At 52.2% G+C, this 21,786-nt stretch overlaps 1 protein-coding gene across 1 annotated transcript in view; it reads right to left on the minus strand.

Moving 5' to 3' along the window:
• Window positions 1-555: 555 nt before the first annotated feature.
• Window positions 556-21,786, minus strand: part of GABBR2 (gamma-aminobutyric acid type B receptor subunit 2) — a 65,149-nt gene continuing 43,918 nt past the window's right edge. The window contains exons 16-19 of the mRNA XM_078597880.1: window positions 20,678-20,860; window positions 18,140-18,275; window positions 5,085-5,262; window positions 556-758 (exon numbers count right to left, since the gene is read on the minus strand). Of these exons, the coding sequence (XP_078454006.1) occupies window positions 578-758; window positions 5,085-5,262; window positions 18,140-18,275; window positions 20,678-20,860 (678 nt within the window). The 3' untranslated portion in view covers window positions 556-577. The remainder of the gene's footprint in view (window positions 759-5,084; window positions 5,263-18,139; window positions 18,276-20,677; window positions 20,861-21,786) is intronic.

A 21,786-nucleotide genomic window follows, 5' to 3' on the forward strand; every position in this document is an offset into this window, starting at 1 on the left:
GCGGTTATCCTACAAATGATCCCTTTTACAAAAAAACATATCCGGTGGAAATATTGCATTTTTAAATGCGCTTCTGGTGCCTCGTGGATGTAGAAAATAACTGCAGGTAAAAGTGGCTGAAAACACTGCGATTGCCCCCTCGTGAAGAGCAATTCAACAACTCACGACGGTGGCGGCGGCGGCCTCTCAAACACAACGCTCGAAACCCTCTTCAAGAAGACGCGAACAACATCAACGGAACCTCCCCCCCCCCCTGGTCGTTTTGATTCAAGACTTACCGACGCAAAAATAAACAGTGATTGGGGGTAAATGAAGGAATAAATAAATAAATAGCCACCATGAGCGCGGTCTCTTCTGTGCCCGTGCCAAAAAACGCCTGGAGCAAAAGTTCGACGAGTTCCCCTTTGTCCAGGTTCAAGTCCCATCCCCGGGGGGGGGGGGGGGCGGCGGGGGGGGTTCAGGAGACATCCTTCAAAGTCGTCTGCTCGTGGCTTTTCTTCACTCGCTCGCTTAACCCCCCCACCCCGCCCCGCGCCTGGCTACTGGCCCCCCGCCTCCTCCTGCCACTTGGCGCCTCTCACAACCCCGTGACCATGACCTTCAGCGGCGGGGGTCGCGCCTGGACGGCGGCCGTGGCGGCGGCGTGCGCCGGTGCGCGGCTGCAGCAGGCCACCGGGTCCCCCGGGTCGGCGCCCCCCACCGTGGGGAAGTACGCGTGGTGCAGGATGGGCAGCTGGATGGAGAGCCGCCTGTGGCATCTGCGAACAGGTCGGGGCGGCGGGTGGGGGGGGGAGAGGCCGCGTGAGGCTGCGGCATGCGAGGGGTCGGTAGAGGCCGCCGCCTCGAAGCGGAGTGGCCGGGCGAGCTTGAGGAGGAGGAGGTGGAGGTGTGACGGCGCGCACGGGAAGTTGCTTTCTGCTGCCGCGCTTGGCCGGCGAAGGTGCCCCGACCTGACGCATCGCCGCCAAACACGGCGCGCTTCGCGAAATGCAGCGCGCGCGCGCGTGATGGATTGTGATGCATTGGAAAGTGATTTACCCGTTAACCAGCGAGGCCGCAATTTAAATACATTTAGCGAGAACACATCTCTTAATAGCTGGCCCCGCCGCCGCTGCCTTGGTTCGGAGAGCCCAGCCTCGGCGTGCGTGTGAGAGAGCGTGAGGGACCGGAGCAAACCCCACGAGGCTTTTCTGCCATTAGTTGGTGCTATTATCGACGGACATTAATTATTAAGAATCACAAAAAATGTTCCACTACATTATCCCCCGGTGAAAAATGACGCAGAAGCGCGCAGGCTGCAGGGTGCTCCTTCGATTATTTAAACCTCGCCTAATGCAGGGGAGAGAGACCAAACAAGGACACGCACCGCAAGGATGCGCGGGGCACGCGCGGCCGATGTCAGAACGCGCGCGCGTGCACGCCACAGACGCGAGCGCGCGTCGCGGCCGCGTGAAATGAAGAGAAAAATAAAATTTGCATCGCCGCCGTAGCAAATGGACACGGTAGCAACAAAAAAAACCCAGCTCAGGATCGAGGGCACAAATCGCAACCGGATGCAACCTCATGGTGTTGGCGTCCGAACAAACGGAGCGGGTATTTACCGCCGCCGAGTGGCATGCAACTTGTAGTCGCGGTGTTGCACTGACAGACCCTAAAAGCTGTCCAGGGCTGGAAACGACTCCTCAGTCTGCGAGGCACTGAGCTGTCTGTCCTGCTCGGCACTGTTTGAATCCGAAATTGTGCTGACGTGATTGTGTCTGTCAGGAGGTCCTGGGTTATCCCTGCCCAGACCGAGCCACGTGGGGTGTATGCGGAGCATTAAACGTGCCCTCATGTTCACACGTTGCTCTACAGGTGCGCGGCCTTGGGTTGTTTACGTTCGACACGACGTTGATTTTCATTCGTCCATTTCTCAAGAGCGAAGTCGATCGGCTGTATCCGTCTCGTGCGTTAAAAATACACAAAATTAAAAACCGGCATCTGGAGGAAGGAGCCCACCGCTCGATCATCAATGGGGGCTTATCAGCAGGATTTGTAGATTGGAAATCGCTAGTTTTATCTGGGATCAGCAACAGCACAGGGATTGGGGCTCGGCCTCCACAGTTCGCGAGGGAGCGTCGCTATCTCCACCTCCGCTCCTTGCAGGTGATGACGCAAACACGGAAAACTGTGGTGTGTCAACTTAAAAAACACTAAACTAAAAATATATATGATAATTACATTTAAATAAGAACATAACCCGTAGCCATGAAAATATGCAGAATATTTCTAAGGCCACGAGAGAGAGAAAAACACATCCTAAGCCTCAGCATATCCGATAAATGTAAAAAATGGGTTCCTTTGCCCAGCAATGTAGCAATATTATTATGCAACGCGTTTAGAGTGACGAACTGAATGCATTATCTGCAATCCTCTTTGCTCCCAGGCTTCTTACCCAGTCCTAGAGACTCGACCAGCCCAAGGCGTGTACCCCCACCCCCCTCCCCTTATCCCCATGCTTCGCTGTGCAGCAACCCACGGACCGGTGACTAATGCGACGATAAAAGCAAGAAGAGAAGGCAGATGGAAGGTACTCGCTGCCAAATCATTCCACGCCAAACCCATCGCTCATCTCCATCGAATGGGACCTTGAGCCCAAGCCCCCGTTTGGATCGTCCGTGGAAGCGCACCCACAGTGCCCACGTTTCTGATGAGACCGGTGCTCTCCCCCCACCTCCCTCCCCCCCAGAGGCACGAGTCAATGTTTAATCTCGCCAAGCTGCCTCCCCGCCACCGTCTCCAACACTCCCTGCCTGCCCCTACCCTCTCCGCAGAATCGTGGGGATGATGAGAGGGAGAGCCGAGGGAATAAAAGACCTTTGCGCAGACTGATTGGAAGCAGAAATTAAAACTGCAGCTCAAGAGGCCATCACTTTTTTTTCTATCTGGTTTCCTAGTACAGTTTCTCATATTCACGTCCTCCCTCGCTGCAATCATCGATTTGAGAAGCCCGTGCATTCTGCAAGCCCGGCTCTGTGGCCCGCCTCTCCGATCTTGCTTTGCGCGTTATCGTCACGGAGATAATCCCACCCAGAGCTTTGTTTCGCATGCCGCAAATCGTGATTAAGATTCAACAACTCTCCTTGCGGCGTTGAGCCGCTACGAGCCACGCGCGTGCACGCATACACACACCCCGCAAATGTGGCGAGCAAAGTGTGTCACGCGGCGGCGACAGAAAAACATACAGGATTAGCAGGGCTCTGACAAAAAATGTTTAAATTGGTTAAATATCACACCCCGGCTTCAGACGAACTATTCGGGGAGGGAACGAGCTGGGTTTTAAATCCTGGCTGCCCTTTTGCCTAATGAGTCTCTCCTGCCGAGTCTTGCCTTGAGCTGCCCCCTCCTGCGGGACCGCATGCAGCCCGAGTGGCGGCCACCCCACCACCTAGCAGCACGACATGCACGCCCCCCCCCCCTCCCCAAAACACGCACACACACACGCGGCCCCCCACGGCCGCTACACCCAGCGCACACGTACGCACTGTGCACACACACGCACACACACGCCGCCATCACCGCAAACAAAAAACACCGACTCGTGACGCCAGTCGCACGTAACGAGGCGACCGGCCTCGGGTAGCGAGCCATCTTCTTCAGAGCACACACCGCAGACACGTGTCAGCAGAAATTGGGTTCGGATCAGCCGCTTGTGACGATACTGAAAAATGTGAAGAGGCTAAGCTCGCTTCGAGCTGAACTTCATGCAGTTACTTGAATTGGGGGTAAGGAGGGGAGGGGGCATGGGCATGAGCCAACGTTTATAGAGGCTGCCATTCTTCAGATCTGATATTAAGATGTAACTTTACATATGTAATGTAAAATCTACTCTGTGTTAGTTAATCCTGGAAGTGGGAGTCAATCTGTTGTCACCAGACACTGGGTAAGAAGAGCCACTGTGTTCGTACGGCGGTGAGAATAGAGACCACACATTCGTACATTTCAGCGCATTATGCGAGAGCTGCGTATGATAAACAATATCCCAATTAAATCTCCTTTTGAATAAATTAAACGAGGGAGCTGTGCGGCACGGCTTGGGGGGGCATTTCTGCTGCTATTCTTAGGATCTTCAACAAGTTATTTTTTATTTGTTTGGCTCTTGGAACCATTTTGGCATTTACACGGAATCGTAAGAATCTGAGATACAGTCCGTTGCGATTCGTGGCAACTTGCAGTGAGCCACAGCTCCTAAACTACGTAGCCTGTAATCCAGCACTGTGAAGGGCAGCGAAGGTTGGCGGATCGTACAAATGTTGTTAAACTCCCTTCTCGTGGGCGTAGAGAAGGTGCCATACATTGGCACGCCAGGAGAAGGCAGCTACAGCAAATTTGACTAATCGCCATCAGTTTCCATCTGTATGGAGATGGGACGTTGCCTCCTCTTGTGCGTGGGTTTTCTCTGGGTGCTCTGGTTTCCTCCCACGTGTGTAATAAAAAAGCATTATCATTTAATGAGCTGAACACATCTTAGAATAAAAACCCAATGTAGGACGCTCCTAAAAAAAGAGTCCTACAACTCGGTGTGGCTTTCCTGGATACATAAGTAAATTCTAATTATTAATCGCTGCATACTATTTCACTTTTCTTGGCCAAATTATTCTGGCAACCCAGGTCACTCTTGCAAATTTAACTCATCCTGCTCTCGTGAGTTCTGACACCGGGCCAAACGGATAGATGCGGGCCCGACCGTGATCGACCGCGCAGCAGCACCGGAGCTTCGGAGGGGAAAATTTGCCGAGCGGAGGGATTTAGAACGGGCCAAATCGCGCTGGCCGGCCCTTCACAGCGGCGACAAGACGGCCACCACGGCAGCGTGTAGAGGAGCCACCGCTGCGACCACGTCACGGCTTCCGACAGCGCCACAGTCGGCGGGACCGTTTAGCCTCGTGGAATTAATAAACCTGCGCGAACGCACACATTCCTGTCCGTGAGACTGCGTTGGCTACGGCCCCGTGAACACAACAAACAATGATTCCATCATGGCAGGGGTCAACTGTGGCGAGCGGCCCCCTCTCTTTGGTGCGAGCCATGACCGGCGCGCTCACCTGTCGGGCGACTGTGCGCCGGGCGCGTCCTCCGAGCCGGGCAGGACGATGGCGATGCCGCCACCGCCGGTACCGCCCGCGCCGCGCTCGTCCAGGGAGGGGTTGGTGATGCCGCACGGCCGCTGCTCCTCCCTCTGGCCGCTCGTGTGGTTCCGCGCGTTGCTGGGGTTCACGCCGTCTACGGCGGGATCGGCAGGCCAAGTGAGCCGGGCGGGAGAGGGATTGCTCGACGTTGTCTGTGTGAGCATCGTCACGACTTCCCGGCATACGCTGTGCCATTCTATCCCTCGCGCTCACTCAAATCAGAAAAAACGAATACCCCTTCTGTAAATTAAATTGCACGGAACATTTTTGAAGTATGAAGCAAACAATCGCTACGATGATAGCTCAACCAAGTGGCTTATCAGGTGGAAATTCTTAGCAGCCAATATTATTACACGCATATTTTTAAATGTGGAGGGGAAAACCGGAGAAAAATCTCCACAACCATGAGGAGAACATGCAAACTCTAAATATACAAGCATCAGGAACGGGATAAAACCGACGAACACACGACCTCCTGTATATCATGCGAGGTAGTTAACATCTCGCCACCGTGGCCCCCTATTGCAGCTCAAGATGCAGCAAGAAAAAAAACACGTCAACGATGTTTATAGTTTGGGCAAGATGCCCAACTGTTAAGCATCTTGAGAAGCAGAAACCTTCAAGCACTTAATAATTCCAAGGTGTATTGCAGAATGTTGACATGTATCCCGGCCATGCTATGCAATCAAAGCTGTTGACAACGACAGTTCAATTCACGGTGTCTCAATTCCCACACAGGCTCATCCACATGTCTAAGTTGAAGGCCAGTCTCTTCGAAATTTCAAATCAGTATTATACTATAAACAATTCAACCAACATTACTGTGGGTGGGGGGCGGGTGTTGAGTGGTGGTGCAGTGATTAAGACACTGACATTAAGAGCCCTTAGTTCGATTCCCAACAATGGCTAATATCGCTGGTGGATTGAATCTTAAATCGATAATGGGCCACGCCCCCCTTGGACCGGTGTGGTGAAGTATGATCACACATCCCCCATGACTGACACTGCACAGGGAAACCTTCATCCAGCAGTCGATTACAAAAGGCCTGTAGAATATTATTATTATCCGAGTTTCCGTCACAAACATTTTTTCTCTCAAACTTTTGATGCCAGTGTACTTCGGGGGCAGATTTCCCTGGATGATTCTCGAGGGCGAGTCACAGCACGAGGCCTGCGCTGGCAATGCAGTGATGCAAACGTTTCCCGAACGCAGCCACCAGCTCATAGAAGCGCCGAAAACCCCCCAACGCCCGAGATAATTTTAACCCCCCAGCCGCAGGATATTTTGTACACATTTGCTGTGCACAGGCCCCAAGGACCAGATCGGCAAGCAGCCAGCAACAAACAGCACCATCAAAGTTGGCGTCGCGGTGGTAAGATGTTAACTATCTCGCCTGGTCTACAGCGTGATTTACCTGGTAAGTTTAAAATATAAATGTTTTTGTAATAGAGAAGAGTGTGAAATATTTGTTGAATTGAGCAGGGTTATTATGAGAGCTTGGGAAATGAAGCAATGCAAGGGAATTCAAAAGTTAGGCAGTGCGTGGGAATAAGCAGAAAGACGTGTTGTGATCTGCAGTGTAGCGAGTGAGTGAATGAGTAGACGAATGGGTGAGTGAGGGAGTGGGTGGATGAGTGGATGAGTGAGTGGGTGAGTAAATGAGTGGATTAATGGGTGAGTGAGGGAGTGGGTGGATGAGTGGATGAGCGAGTGGGTGAGTAAATGAGTGGATGAATGGGTGAGTGAGGGAGTGGGTGGATGAGTGGATGAGCGAGTGGGTGAGTAAATGAGTGGATGAATGGGTGAGTGAGGGAGTGGGTGGATGAGTGGATGAGCGAGTGGGTGAGTAAATGAGTGGATTAATGGGTGAGTGAGGGAGTGGGTGGATGAGTGGATGAGCGAGTGGGTGAGTAAATGAGTGGATTAATGGGTGAGTGAGGGAGTGGGTGGATGAGTGGATGAGCGAGTGGGTGAGTAAATGAGTGGATTAATGGGTGAGTGAGGGAGTGGGTGGATGAGTGGATGAGCGAGTGGGTGAGTAAATGAGTGGATGAATGGGTGAGTGAGGGAGTGGGTGGATGAGTGGATGAGCGAGTGGGTGAGTAAATGAGTGGATTAATGGGTGAGTGAGGGAGTGGGTGGATGAGTGGATGAGCGAGTGGGTGAGTAAATGAGTGGATGAATGGGTGAGTGAGGGAGTGGGTGGATGAGTGGATGAGCGAGTGGGTGAGTAAATGAGTGGATTAATGGGTGAGTGAGGGAGTGGGTGGATGAGTGGATGAGCGAGTGGGCTGTTCTGACCCAGTGTGGAGGTCGCACACAGCATGGATGAGGTGACAATCAGTGTCTGGTAGATCCTCAATAATGGGTGGAAGAATCAACGAGTGAAGTTCATGGCAACGGTAACCATGGTAATAGCAATAGAAGAGTGAAAAGGAAGTTCCCGACTGCCCAGTGCGTGTGTGGCCGCAGTGAATCAGTGAGTGCTGGATCATCAATCAACCTAATTGCTTTACAGTGAATTCTATCCGGTGTAGAGGGTAACACGCAGCCACTATCCGACTATCGGGCGTGCATAAATCCACCTGACAAATACACCTAATGTACCCTATTATTTATTAAATAGAGCAAATTAGCCGAGCAGCATATGTGCGTCAGTGTATTTTTTTTCTCACAGCGAATCTAACTATAATAAAGTGCCCTGATGTAACCTGCGCCACTGTGGGCCAGGAAACAGAAATTCGGGCCGCTCAGTCACTGAGGCAAGGCCCTGCCAGACACCAGCCGCCCTCTCACCCAGGCAATGGAAAAATCCGGCACCAGACCCAACCCCATGGGTCAATCACAGACCTGAAGTCACGTAAATGTCTAAAGGATTGTTTTTAAGCCTCGCTGTTTTTGTTGTTGTTGTTTGGATACAAACGCTACATCAAAGGGGAAGGGATTTTTATTGAAACGGATGAGGTGAGCAGAGCGCCTTGCCCGTGCAGCGTGGGGGGTTTGGCTGCGTGGGCGCAAGCTTCTGTCACTGCTCGCAGTCTGAACCCCAATGCAGCATTAGCATTCTACACAGAGCCTCCAGCTCCCACACACACACACCTCGTCACTACACACACCACGCACTCACACACCTCTACACTACACACACACTCACACACCTCTTCACTACACACACCACTCACTCACCTCTTCACTATACACACCACCCACTCACCTCTTCACTATACATACCACCCACTCACCTCTTCACTATACACACCACTCACTCACCTCTTCACTATACACACCACTCACTCACCTTTACACTATACACCCCACACACCTCTACACTATACACACCACTCACTATACACACCACACACCTCTACACTATACACACCACACACACACCTCTATACACTACACACACCACTCACTCACCTCTTCACTACACACACCACTCACACACCTCTTCACTATACACACCACTCACTCACCTCTACACTACACACACCACTCACTTCACCTCTACACTACACACACCACACACACACCTCTACACTACACACACCACTCACACACCTCTACACTACACACACCACACACACACCTCTTCACTATACACACCACCCACTCACCTCTTCACTATACATACCACCCACTCACCTCTTCACTATACACACCACCCCCACTCACCTCTCACATACACACCACTCACCACCTCTTCACTATACACACCACACACCCCTCTACACTATACACACCACTCACTAACACACCACACACCCTCACACCCACACCCCCCACAACACACCCCCACACTACACACACCACCACTCCCACCTCTTCACTACACACACCCACCCCCACACACCTCCTTCACTATACACACCACCCACTCACCTCACACTACACACATCACCCACTCACCTCTTCAATACACACACCCACCCACACCACACCCCTCTACACTACACACCACCACCACACCCTCTACACTATACACACCTCTTCACTATACACACCACCCACGACCTCATCACTATACACACCACTCCACACACCTCTACACTATAAACACCACTCACCCACCTCTACACTACCCACACCACCCACTCACCTCTACACTACACACACCACCTCACCACCCTACACTACACACACCACTCACTCACCTCTCACTATACACACCACCCACTCCCCCCTCACAACACACCCACCACTTACCTCTCACTACACACATTACTCACCCACCCTACACTACCAACACACCACCACTCACCCCCCTCACTACACACACCCACCACTCACTCACCTCTTCACGACACACACCACTCACTCACCTCTTCACTACACACACCACTCACTCACCTTCACTACACACACCACTCACCCACCACCTCCACTACACACACCACTCACCCACCCTCACTACACACACCCACCACCACCTCTCACTACACACACCCACCCCACCACCCTCTCACACACACACACCACCACCACCACCCTTCCACTATACACACCACCACCACCCACCCTCCACTACACACACCACCACTCACACACCCTACACTACACACACACCACACACCTCTACACTATACACTAAATTCACAAACTCTCACAACACACACCACCACTCACCTCTCACTATCCACACCACCCACTCCACCTCTCACTATACATACCACCCCACTCACCTCTTCACTATACACTCCACCCACCCACCCTCACATACACACCACTCACTCACCTCTCACTATACACACCACTCACACACCCCTACACTATACACCACCACTAACTATACACCCCACACACCTCTACACTACACACACCACACACACCCCTACACTACACACACCACCCACCACCTCTCACTACACCACACCACCACACACCCCTCACTATACACAACCACCACCACCTCTACACTATACACACCAATCACTTCACCTCTTCAATACACACACCACACACACACCTCTACACTACACACACCACTCACACACCTCCACACTATACACACCACACACACACCTCTTCACTATACACACCACCCACTCACCTCTTCACTACACACACTACTCACTCACCTCTACACTACACACACCACTCACTCACCCCTTCACTACACACACCACTCACTCACTCACCTCTTCACTACACACACCACTCACTCACCTCTTCATTACACACACCACTCACTCACCTCTTCACTATACACACCACTCACTTACCTATTCACTACACACACCACTCACTCACCTCTTCACTACACACACCATTCACTCACTCACCTCTTCACTACACACACCACTCACTCACCTCTTCACTACACACACCACTCACTCACCTCTTCACTACTCACACCACTCACTCACCTCTTCACTATACACACCACTCACTTTCCTCTTCACTACACACACCACTCACTCACCTCTTCACTACACACACCACCCACTCACCTCTTCACTACACACACCACTCACTCACTCACCTCTTCACTACACACACCACTCACTCACCTCTACACTACACACACCACTCACTCACCTCTTCACTATACACACCACTCACTCACCTCTTCACTACACACACCACTCACTCACCTCTTCACTATACACACCACACACCTCTTCACTACACACACCACTCACTCACCTCTTCACTACAAACACCACTCACTCACCTCTTCACTACACACACCACTCACTCACCTCTTCACTACACACACCACTCGCTCACCTCTTCACTACTCACACCACTCACTCACCTCTTCACTATAAACACCACTCACTTACCTCTTCACTACACACACCACCCACTCACCTCTTCACTACACACACCACTCACTCACCTCTTCACTACACACACCACCCACTCACCTCTTCACTACACACACCACTCACTCACTCACTCACCTCTTCACTACACACACCACTCACTCACCTCTACACTACACACACCACTCACTCACTCACTCACCTCTTCACTATACACACCACTCACTCACCTCTTCACTACACACACCACTCACTCACCTCTTCACTATACACACCACACATCTCTTCACTACACACACCACTCACACACCTCTTCACTATGCACACCACTCACTCACCTCTTCACTATACACACCACTCACTCACCTCTACACTACACACACCACTCACTCACCTCTACGCTATACACACCACTCACTCACCTCTTCACTACACACAACACACACTCACCTCTACACTACACACACCACTCACTCACCTCTACACTACACACACCACTCACTCACCTCTTCACTATACACACCACACACCTCTTCACTACACACACCACTCACTCACCTCTTCACTATACACACCACTCACTCACCTCTACACTACACACACCACTCACTCACCTCTACGCTATACACACCACTTACTCACCTCTTCACTACACACAACACACACTCACCTCTACACTACACACACCACTCACTCACCTCTTCACTATACACACCACTCACTCACTCACTCACCTCTACACTACACACACCACTCACTCACCTCTACACTACACACACCACTCACTCACGTCTTCACTACACACACCACTCACACACCTCTTCACTATACACACCACTCACCTCTTCACAATAGAAAAACAAAGACAAAAATCCCCCGTATAGACATAACAGACTGAAGGGACAAGTGCTGTTAGCGAGCACCTATGAAGGCCGGAACGGTACACGAGGTGGCCAGCATCCACGCCCGACCGCCTTTGTCTCCCTAGTTGCGATGTTTACACGTCATGTATTCATTTGAGACTGAGTCGACCTAGGGGAGGCCCAGCACCCGCACAGACAATCGTCTCTGGTGTTGGCCGTGAACGGGAATTGAACTCGAGTCGCCGGTTCGTAGCGCAGCGCACTAACCACGCCACTACCGCTCCCCATCATCGTAACTACGAGCAGAACCACACAAAGACAAAGATCCCCCGTATATCCTTAACAGACTGTAGGGGCAAGTGCTGTTAGCGAGCACCTATGAAGGCCGGAACGGTACACGACTGAGTGGGTGGCAGCACCACGCCCGGCCGCCTTTGTCTCCCAAGTGACAATGTTTACACATCTCACCAGGTACTCATTTGAGGCTGAGTCGACCTAGGGGAGGCCCAGCACCGATTCAGATGATAGTCACTGGTGTTGGTCGTGAATCAAAGTTGGGTCGCTCCCCACACACACACAACCTTGTGATAAACACCTCAGAGCCCATACAACTTCCTCACCATCGAAATCTGCGCACAGTCGCTTCAAAGACCCCCTTTGCATGTCAACTCCTCTTGACAAGCTCCCTCATCACACGTCCTATCTTCACGTAATGTATAACGCGCCTTGATTACGGTTCTTTACGGAGAATTAAGAACGGTACACGATGAGGTGAATACAATAGATGATCGTCAGTAATGGGCGAACCTGTGATGCGTGAATTAGGTAAAAGCAGCAGAATTGACGAGAGCAAATGATGATGCATGGTTTGGATGGATGGGGAATGAGCGGTAACCATGGAGAAATGTTATGAAGAGGGAGCAGGGATGGTGGTAGTGGTTATGAGGGGGAGGTTTAGGGATAGCGGGGTGAGCTAGGGGGGGGGAAAGTGAGCTGTCAGTGAGGAGTGGAAACTAATGATCGAAGGTGGTCCCGCTTGACGAGGAGGGGAAGTTTGTTTGGGCGAAGGGGAGCGAGACGAGAGAGAGGGAATGCGTGGATCGAGCACAAGGAGGAGGAACAGAGGGAGACAGCAAAGATTGAGAGCGAGAAGGGACATAGCATGATATCAGAGTGGCAAGATGGGATGGGGTAAGACTATGAAGGGATATGTTGACCAGGGTGAGGGATTTGAGTAGTGAATCGGTAATAAACAGGGAGGCAATGCAGTCGAGCGAGGCGAGTGGAGCTGTGAGAATTATAGGGAAAGTTGAATATGATACGTGGAGACGTGTTTTGGATTTGTTGAAGGGGGGCATCAGCATATACGGGGAGACCAAGCATGAGAGAGTTACAGTGGTCCAGACAACGGTCATGGTGAAGGAAATTGATGGGGAGTTTTTTCAGCAGAGGTTGAAAAAAGCGGTCGAATTTTGCGAATGTTGAATAAGTGAAACCGGCAAGCGTATGAAGTGACGGAAACGTGAGGAAATCTGGGAAATATAAAACGGAGGGAAAGAGATGGTGTGACAGGGGAACGGGAGGCAGGAAAAACGATAATTTTGGTTGATGGACAGAAAGTGACGTGACATCCGAGATTGGATGGAGACCAGACAGGATGAGATGCGGGAAGCGAGGTCAGGATAAGAACATTTGGATGTCATCCGCGACGAAATTATGGGGAAAGTTCAGCGAAGAAAGGAGAGATTCGGGTGGTGAAACATGGAGAGAAAAACACGTCTCCCCACCCGCAGCTCAGCGTTGCTTCGTACACAACCTCCTCTGTAAACTTTAGGTGCAAAAGCAGCGGCTCCCTCTGCAGGTCTCGATTCCGGCCCGGAGCAGAGCTGCGCCACTCTATCGAACGGTGCCAAATGCCCACATACCCTCTAGGCCACCACGTGACCTCCACAAACCTCTGCACGGTGTGTAAGAGGTCACGTCGTGAGCGCTCCATGAAAATTGTCACGACGAAATAGTTTGAAACAAATTCCCACTAATGTTTCTGGGTTTGCTTTCTAAGTGGGATAAAAAAACGCACTCCTAACCACACGTAATACAGCACTCATTGCCCCCAACTGGCAGACCAATGTCCCAGGTCACTCAAACAAATCAGACTCTATCCTGGCTTCTTTGAGTTCTCACCGGGTTACACGAAATAAACTCTCAACTTTAAACTCATTTTGTCAACATGGCAGATCTTCGTCATGTGCAGGGTTCGCTTGGGAATGGTGAAATATGAGAACAGCCTGCTGCATTTTGATCTGATCATCATTACTCAAACATGGGAACAGCCCATCAAGTCCGAGATCTTCATGAATCCCACAAATATACTCTTGGGGAGAGAGAGGCAGAGGAACAGTGGGGGTGGCATATTGATGTCCCACTGAAAATGGCACCATTGGGTTTGTGCGGAAAGGCCGGCCCTTCCCCTTCGTTAAATGTTATCTTCACTCCATCAAAGGAGGCAACCTCAGAGGGGCAGGGTGCCCGGATGGGGTCCGGCTTGCATGATAACCGGCTGGCACCGAGGACCTTTTGAAAAACAAAAGGTCACCCCCCCCCCACCCGCGTCGCCCCGCGACCACTCTCGCCCTCCCCCAGGGAGATGAAACGTCCCCGGGGACGAGGATCTCGGGCTTTGGCATGGAGCACGCCGCGGTCCGCACGCTCAAAGGCCCGCGCGCGGTCCTCCACAGCGCGGTCACCAACCACATCAAAGCCTCCATCCATCTCCCCACGCTCGCAAACTCCTCGCTTCCCTCAAAACAAGCCGCCGACGCTCGCGTAGAGGCCGCACGGCTGGGGTCGTCACCCGTCGGGGAGCGTCGCGGTTTGAGCCTCGAGGCCGCCCTGCTTCTTGCTACACGTGCAGTATTAGCCACTGCTTCAACGCGGTGAATACGGCATGTGCATTAACCACTGCTTGGCAGTGGCCACTGAAGATCCCTTTTAGCGTCTTTCGATAAATAGAGTAATTCAAGTGCTGTGCCTGCGTCATGATCCATATTTAAGTAAATAAATTACCCGCAAATTACTTAATTGGGTAAAACCACATAGTAGACTATAACCGTCCGTGAACACAGCGTCTTGGTGATCCCCTTAAAAGTATAGAAAGGATGAAAACAAAACGAACTACATTTGTATTATCACAAATCAGCGCTGCGGTAAAGTCACTTGAAAAAGTGAGATAACGTACTGAGAGCTTTTCTTTAGAATTTTCCCAAGCAGCAGCAGCAGCAGCAGCAACAACACTGGAAATGAAGCCACTGCGCACATGTAGCATTTACTCAATCAGAAACACGATGTGTTTTTGCACACGCGACGTTTTGAACGGCAGGTCTGGAATATCCGAAAGGGTCTTCATGTCACGGCTTAATGTGCATCACGCTGGGTGCGCTTACTACATCACTCGGCCGTATATAGCCAGCTTATCAGAGCAGCTGCTTGTCTTGGCGCTGTGGAGGATGCGATCTAAAGAGGAGAGCATTGTGAACGAGACAAATTGCTTTTCAACGGTGCGGAGGCAGCCCCTGATAAAATCCTCGATGGGCCCCTGGGACGGAGATAGTCTAAGGCGGCAAGATGGGTTGTTTTGTTTCTTGGCCCTCACCTTGGCTGGTGCGACACCGCGCTGTAGGGCGCTCGGCAAGGACCGCGTTTCCATTCAACTCCAAGGTACAGTGGCAGTCGTCAGCCTCAGTCAATTCACTGCTGGATTGAAGGCCTTCCCAATAATCCACTCCGTAAAATCGGTGGACGTCCTTCTCGGATGCGTTCCGTTCCATGGCTGCCGTTAATATTCACAGGTGAGAGTTTCTACCGTGCTGTGCCGGTCATGGAGGTTGTTTTGGCCATACTTCACCACGCTGGTCAATGTGAGTTGGTGAAAGGGTTACGGGGGGGGGGGGGGTCCCAGCACAGGTTCAGACAGCACTGGCCACTGACATTAGCCGTGGCCAGCAATCAAACTCGGGTCGCTGGGTTCGTAGCGCAGCGCGCTAGCCCCTTCCCGCAGGGTATATTCCCGGGGGAATAATTTAATTAAATGTAAAAAATAAAATCCCAATCGGAACGAACGCTCGTACGAACTCGCAGCTCTCGGCATCACACCGCAGGTACATCTGAGAGCACCGTGCCATTGTGCGTAAGTGAGCAATTCAGATGATTGTTTTTTTTTCCCAAAGCGACCGTCCACACGCAGCAAATTTCGGCATTGATAGCCGTGGAGCGCGGAGCAAAACACACGCGCGCCGCCGTTTGCCCTCTCGACTGCGGCAAGCGAAGGCGCGGAAGCTCTTCCCTCCGGAGGCGCTCGATCCTGGCCTATGACGGCTTCATCGCCGCACCCACTTTAGAGCATTCGCTGTGGCCCCGGGGGCAACGCAGAGACAGTTCCATCGCACATTCTGCTCTGAAACGCAGCGCCTAAACTTCCTCTGTGACCAAATGCATTTGAGCCACCTCAGCTGTGTGGACACCCACGCACGCTCACACACTGCTGCCCCACACAACGACAAAGACCCCCAGTATAGCCTCAACAGACTGTTGAGGCAAGTGCTGTTAGTGGTCAGCTATGAAGCCGGCACGGTACACGAGTGAGTGGGTGGCTAACACCACGCCAGGCCGGCCGTGGCCCCCCAGTGGCGATGTTTTTACACACTGCACCAGGTATTAATTTGAGGCCAAGTTGACCTAGGGGAGGCCCAGAACCAGTTCAAATAATCGTTACCCGTGTTGGCCGTGAGTGGCAATCAAACTCGGGTCGCCGGGTTCGTAGCGCAGCGTGCCAACCGCGGCACCGCACGTACTGTACGTACCCCCACACGTGTACACACAACCACACAAACAAAACACGCTTCTATAATAAAGGTTTTTGGGTCAGATCGCGTAATTTATAATGTGTCGTAACCCTCCACCACCCGACACGGCCAAACAGTAAAACACGTGTCACGTTTCTACTGTTTCTTCTACTGTTCACAAAGCTGAAAACATTTTCTCACAATCGCTACACAAGCTGCGTTGTGATTTTACGAAGTTCAATGCGCAAAACATCGGTGAGCACTTAGTGAATCCCGGCGCACGTCAGCCGGCAAAATGAGACGCAACAATAACCGCGGAGGCGAAATTAGACAGCCACTACTTCTGCCTTAGCACTGACCACCGTCGCCAATGCCAACAACTGCAGCTGGGATGCACAGGTGGCGAGGACAACGATTTACTGCAACGCATCTGTAGGGGTGTTAGAGAGAGAGCCCGTTATGCATGGCAGCCTATGGTAAACAAACACAGTAGGCGGGGCTACATGTGTACACGAGCAGGTGCCCTCTGCGACGTCCGCGCCAGACACCCTGGGGGGTCGATTCGGTCATTATGATCCCCCGGGGCCCCACCCCTCAGGGAGGGGTTGGGTATAAAAGGGGAATGTATCGAAGGGCTCGGGAGTGTTGTGTTAGCTAAGAAGAGAAGACGGAAGACGTCCTAGATAGAGCCCTGGTCTCCCCCTGGCACGCCGTCCTTATCAGGACCGCGCAGGCTCGAGCCAGTGGCGTGGTACCAGAGCCAGAGCCAGTGCTGGTCTGGACTCTGGGTACCGGGCCCGACTGACCAGTGTCGGGCCAAGATAGCCTCCCCTAGCCCATTAGAGGAGGACTCAGAGGCAGGCTAGGGTTAGCCTAGAGGGGTGTCCTCAGATAGACGGGTGAGGGGGCCGATACCCCCTCAGTGTGTATGTCACAACGTTGGTGTTAAATAAACAAGTGTGCCTCCAACTCCGGTGTGAACGAGTCATAAGCGTTACTACACATCTACAGCTGCATCACACTGCGTGCAGCGGCTACATTTCTCTCCGTGACTGTTCGACCGGGGTAGTAGGTCTAGCGGCAGGAGGCCACTGGAGTAAATGCACTTTTAAATCAAAATTGAAAACTCAATTCTTTAGAACTGTTTCTGTGTTTAGTTCGCCGCCCTTACCCTCGGCGCCTGCGATGAGCGTGGTTGGCTACTACGCACGCTGCAAGAGATATTGAAACAAACGTGCGTACGACCGCAGAGAGTAGCTGCAGCCGAAGCGAGGGGCGTAGCCTCGATGCGGCGTGTCTGGGTGCAGAAATAGTTTCCGGGAACGCCGACCCGGACAGCTCCGGCTGAAATTAGTATTTAATTTATTATTTTATCTTTATACGTGACTTTACCGAAAGAACCAAAGAGTAATTCCTGCAGTCACGAAAGCTCCAAATTAAGTTTGAAATTAGTTTAACAAAAAAAAACCTGGCATGGACCTGGCAGAGCGGGCCTTACCCTGCAGCAGAGGTCGCTGAGCGCTGACCCCGTAGCCGGCGGTTGCGTTTGTGTAGTTTGCGTTTCCCCACGTGCCCGGTGCTTTCTCCGGGCTCTCCTGCATCTCCATGGTGATGTGCTCGAGCTCAGAATCCAGCTGTGGAAGTGGTACAGAGACAAAGATTTACCCCCCCACCCACCCCTGCATAGCCCTACGCGGACTATGGGGACAAGTGCTGTTAAGCGAGCAGCTACGAATGTCGGAATTGCACGCGAGATGTGAGGTCAGTACGATGGCTGGCCGTCTTTGTCTCCCCAGTGCTGATATTTACACACTGCACCAGATACTTATTTAAGGCTGAGTCAATCTCGGGGAGGCTCATGACTGATTAAGATATATCTTGCGACTGACTGGGAATTGAACCCAGATCGCCGATATCGTAGTGGAGTGTGCCAACCATTACACCACCACTCCCCCAAGGTATATTCATTATCACACAACTGCCATTTACTGACATACGAAATATTTAATGGCAGATCACGGACATGCACCATAATCAATTGTTCAACAAGCATAGAGTTCTACATTATGTACAAATGGCATGATGATGGTCCTTCCTTTCCTCATACATTCAGCAATTATATCACAGATAATTGGCCGCTGACTGTGCAACAACCGCATGGTCTCACAAAAGAGACACAATTACGGCGACGTGTGGAGGCGTCGACAGCACCGGCCGCGGTGAGCTACCGATCTTGATGTTTCAGAAAGTCACCTGCTCTTATTTGCCTGTTGATGTTGTTTTGAAATGTACGCACGTATGTTGAACTTCTTTCGCGCCGTTATGTTGCCAACTGTGCTAATCGTGGGGGAAAATGTACCAACAAAAATTTCCCCACGCTTAGGAGAGCAGAAATTTTGTAAACACCTGATGATGCTGGTTGTCATCTCCAGAGAAACGTTGGAGAAACACTGTCAAATTTTGCTCGCATTTCAACATTTACTTTTTTTTACTGACAAATCAAATCAATTGCCATATTTGCCAACGTGACAACTTGATTTGATTGGCTCTGTCGGGGAGTGGAGAGTTATAGTGGAAACAAAATTGAAATTGAAAAACACGCAATGCGGTTCGTGTGCCCTCTATCTCCTTGTGACGAGGCTTGGACTGGGCTATTGGGCATTCACCCGGACAGTCAGACGTGAGCTACATATCAACGTCGCTCAGCTGTCAGCTGTTCTCGGTTGCACGGAGTGCGCGAGACAGCTCAACTGGATGACTGGCTTACCAAGAAAGTGCCCGGTTACCTTGACTGTCGTTTCTTTATCCGGTAAAGCCCCACTGAACGTCCGGACGTTTTCCGGAGGATCGTGCCACATCACCGTGTTTGACTCACCGAATCCAATTTACATGACAAGTGTTTGGCTTCGTGTGTGGGGTGGGGGGCGAAACCTGAGAACCTGGAGAAAACTACCCCCCTCCCCCCCCCATTCAAGAAATCCACAATGCAGTATAACGCGGCGGTAGTCGCGTTCCTGAAGATCACCGCGTATGGAAAAATCGCGTTATAATGACATATGTGGGGTAAAGCACAGTCCGTGATAACAGTCGAGATGCGCACGCAGGCTGAACAGAGACTGAGGCGCGTGGGTAGCGTCTGGAAGCATCCAGCAGCATCCCGCTGCCTTGCGCGACGCCGCTACGCTGAGGCAGCCGCACGACCGCGTATGCCTCCTCCTCGCGCCGTGACATAGTTCCCCTCGCCCGATCGCGTTATATCCAATTCGCATCCGCGTTATGAAAAATGCGTTCCCTAATACATTCATTGCGTTGTAACCAATTCACGTTATGAAAGCAACACATGTGGCGTTTTATTAGAACAGACGGCACTGTCATCGCCTGACCACCACGTCGCGACCCAGCGAGGTGGTGACAGCCGGGAGGTGGTGGCCAGGAGGCGGTGGGTGCCTGAGCGTGTTCATGCCAGCCAACGTGAGCCAAACAAACAACTCATCTCAGCAGGGACGATCTCAGTCCCAGAGGCCAGATTATGTTATTAGAAGCTGCCTATTGCCTCCACAATGTTGACAAGCATATACACATTTGTGTAAACGATCCACCAAGCCTTACCTCCAAAGCACTGGCACCACAGCATGGCAAGGACGCCGCTGTGTGAGTATGTGCGTGTGTCAGGGCACCAAAACAAAGATCCCCCGTATAGCCTTAACAGACTGTTGGGGCAAGTGCTGTTCGAGAGCACCTATGAAGGCCGGCAGGACACGTGAAGGTGTGGCTGGCCAGATCCACTCTCGACCGCCTTTGTCTCCCCAGTGGCGATGTTTACTACACACTGCACCACGCACTCATTTGAGGCTGAATCGACATAGGGGAGGCCTGGGACTGGTTCAGATATCCGCCACTGTTTTTGGCCATGAGCGGGAATCGAACTCGTAGTGCAGAGCGCTAACGACTCCACTACCGCTGGCGGTGTCAGGGCACCGCACACACAACACACAGCAATGCCAGTGCCCCGCGCGCGTGCCGCAGAGCCGGTCACCTGAGTGATGTACATGCGCAGGCGCTGGTTCTCGGCCTGCAGCCCCTCGAGGCGGCCGCTGGAGCTGTGGTTGACGCTGGACACGGAGGGCGGCGTGCGCGTGTCCTCGCGCTTCTGCGCCTGCGTGAAGCGGAAGCGCCGGTTGCGCGTCGCCGCGTCCGGGTTCGTGCGCATGGCGATCAGCTGGTGGAGCACGCGGACAGAGAGCCAGGAGGCGAGCTGTGTGAGTGCGCACGGATCTTTGGGGGCGAGCGCCGTCGGCGAGCGCCTATTGAGGCCGGCGCTGAGTACGCAGGGGCGTTGTGGCCGGCGCCGCGCTCAGCCGCCTTTGCGTTTGATATTTACACGCTGCACGAGGTGCTCATTTAAGGCCGAGTTGACCTAGGGGAGGTTGTTGGGGGTTAGTTGACCATACTTCAGCCTGCTGGTCAGCGAAAGTTGCTGAAGACATCAACGTGGAAACATAGAAGTGCAGTACGACACATGTCTCTGCACTGCTCTCTGCACCGCAAGCCCGATGGCAATCTGTGGGTGCTACGTCGTCGCGCATCCAAAGCTCCACCCAGGCTCATCCAGAGGGCGCCCCAAGACTGCAGGAATAGCTGCTGCTTTGTCCACAGGCGTCGTGTGTGCGTAATCCACACAACACCACGTCTCGCCATCAAGAGCGGTCGACTGTTGCTCAGAACCACCTCTTTTGAGCTCATGATAGAGGTGGGAGGGGGCTGTTTTCTCGGAATGACGACATCTAGTTAAGACCGAAACAGGAGGAGGATTTCTCCACAATTCTGGCTGTCGCCTGATGAGGCTGAGTTGTAATTACCGGTAAAACGTCACGTTACTCAAATTGTAAATGTCGTAGTGGGTTTACTCTCCAACACACCTGTGTGCTGAACCAGTAACACATTGCCACGTGTTGTTTACGTGACAAACCTTCCTAATTAGCTTTTTCGGTTGATGGCGGGTTGAACAACACATTCATATTTCCGCGATCTAACCCCAAAAACCCTCGATGATGGATAACATTGGTCGTGAAAGCCTCCTACGCATTAAACTCTTTTGCGCTCAGCCTGCCAGCCTGGTCTCGGGTTCCAAACGTCTCTCACGAC

This window comes from Lampetra planeri, chromosome 10 (genome assembly GCF_965212315.1).
Source record: "Lampetra planeri chromosome 10, kcLamPlan1.2.h2, whole genome shotgun sequence".
Lineage (NCBI taxonomy): Eukaryota > Metazoa > Chordata > Hyperoartia > Petromyzontiformes > Petromyzontidae > Lampetra > Lampetra planeri.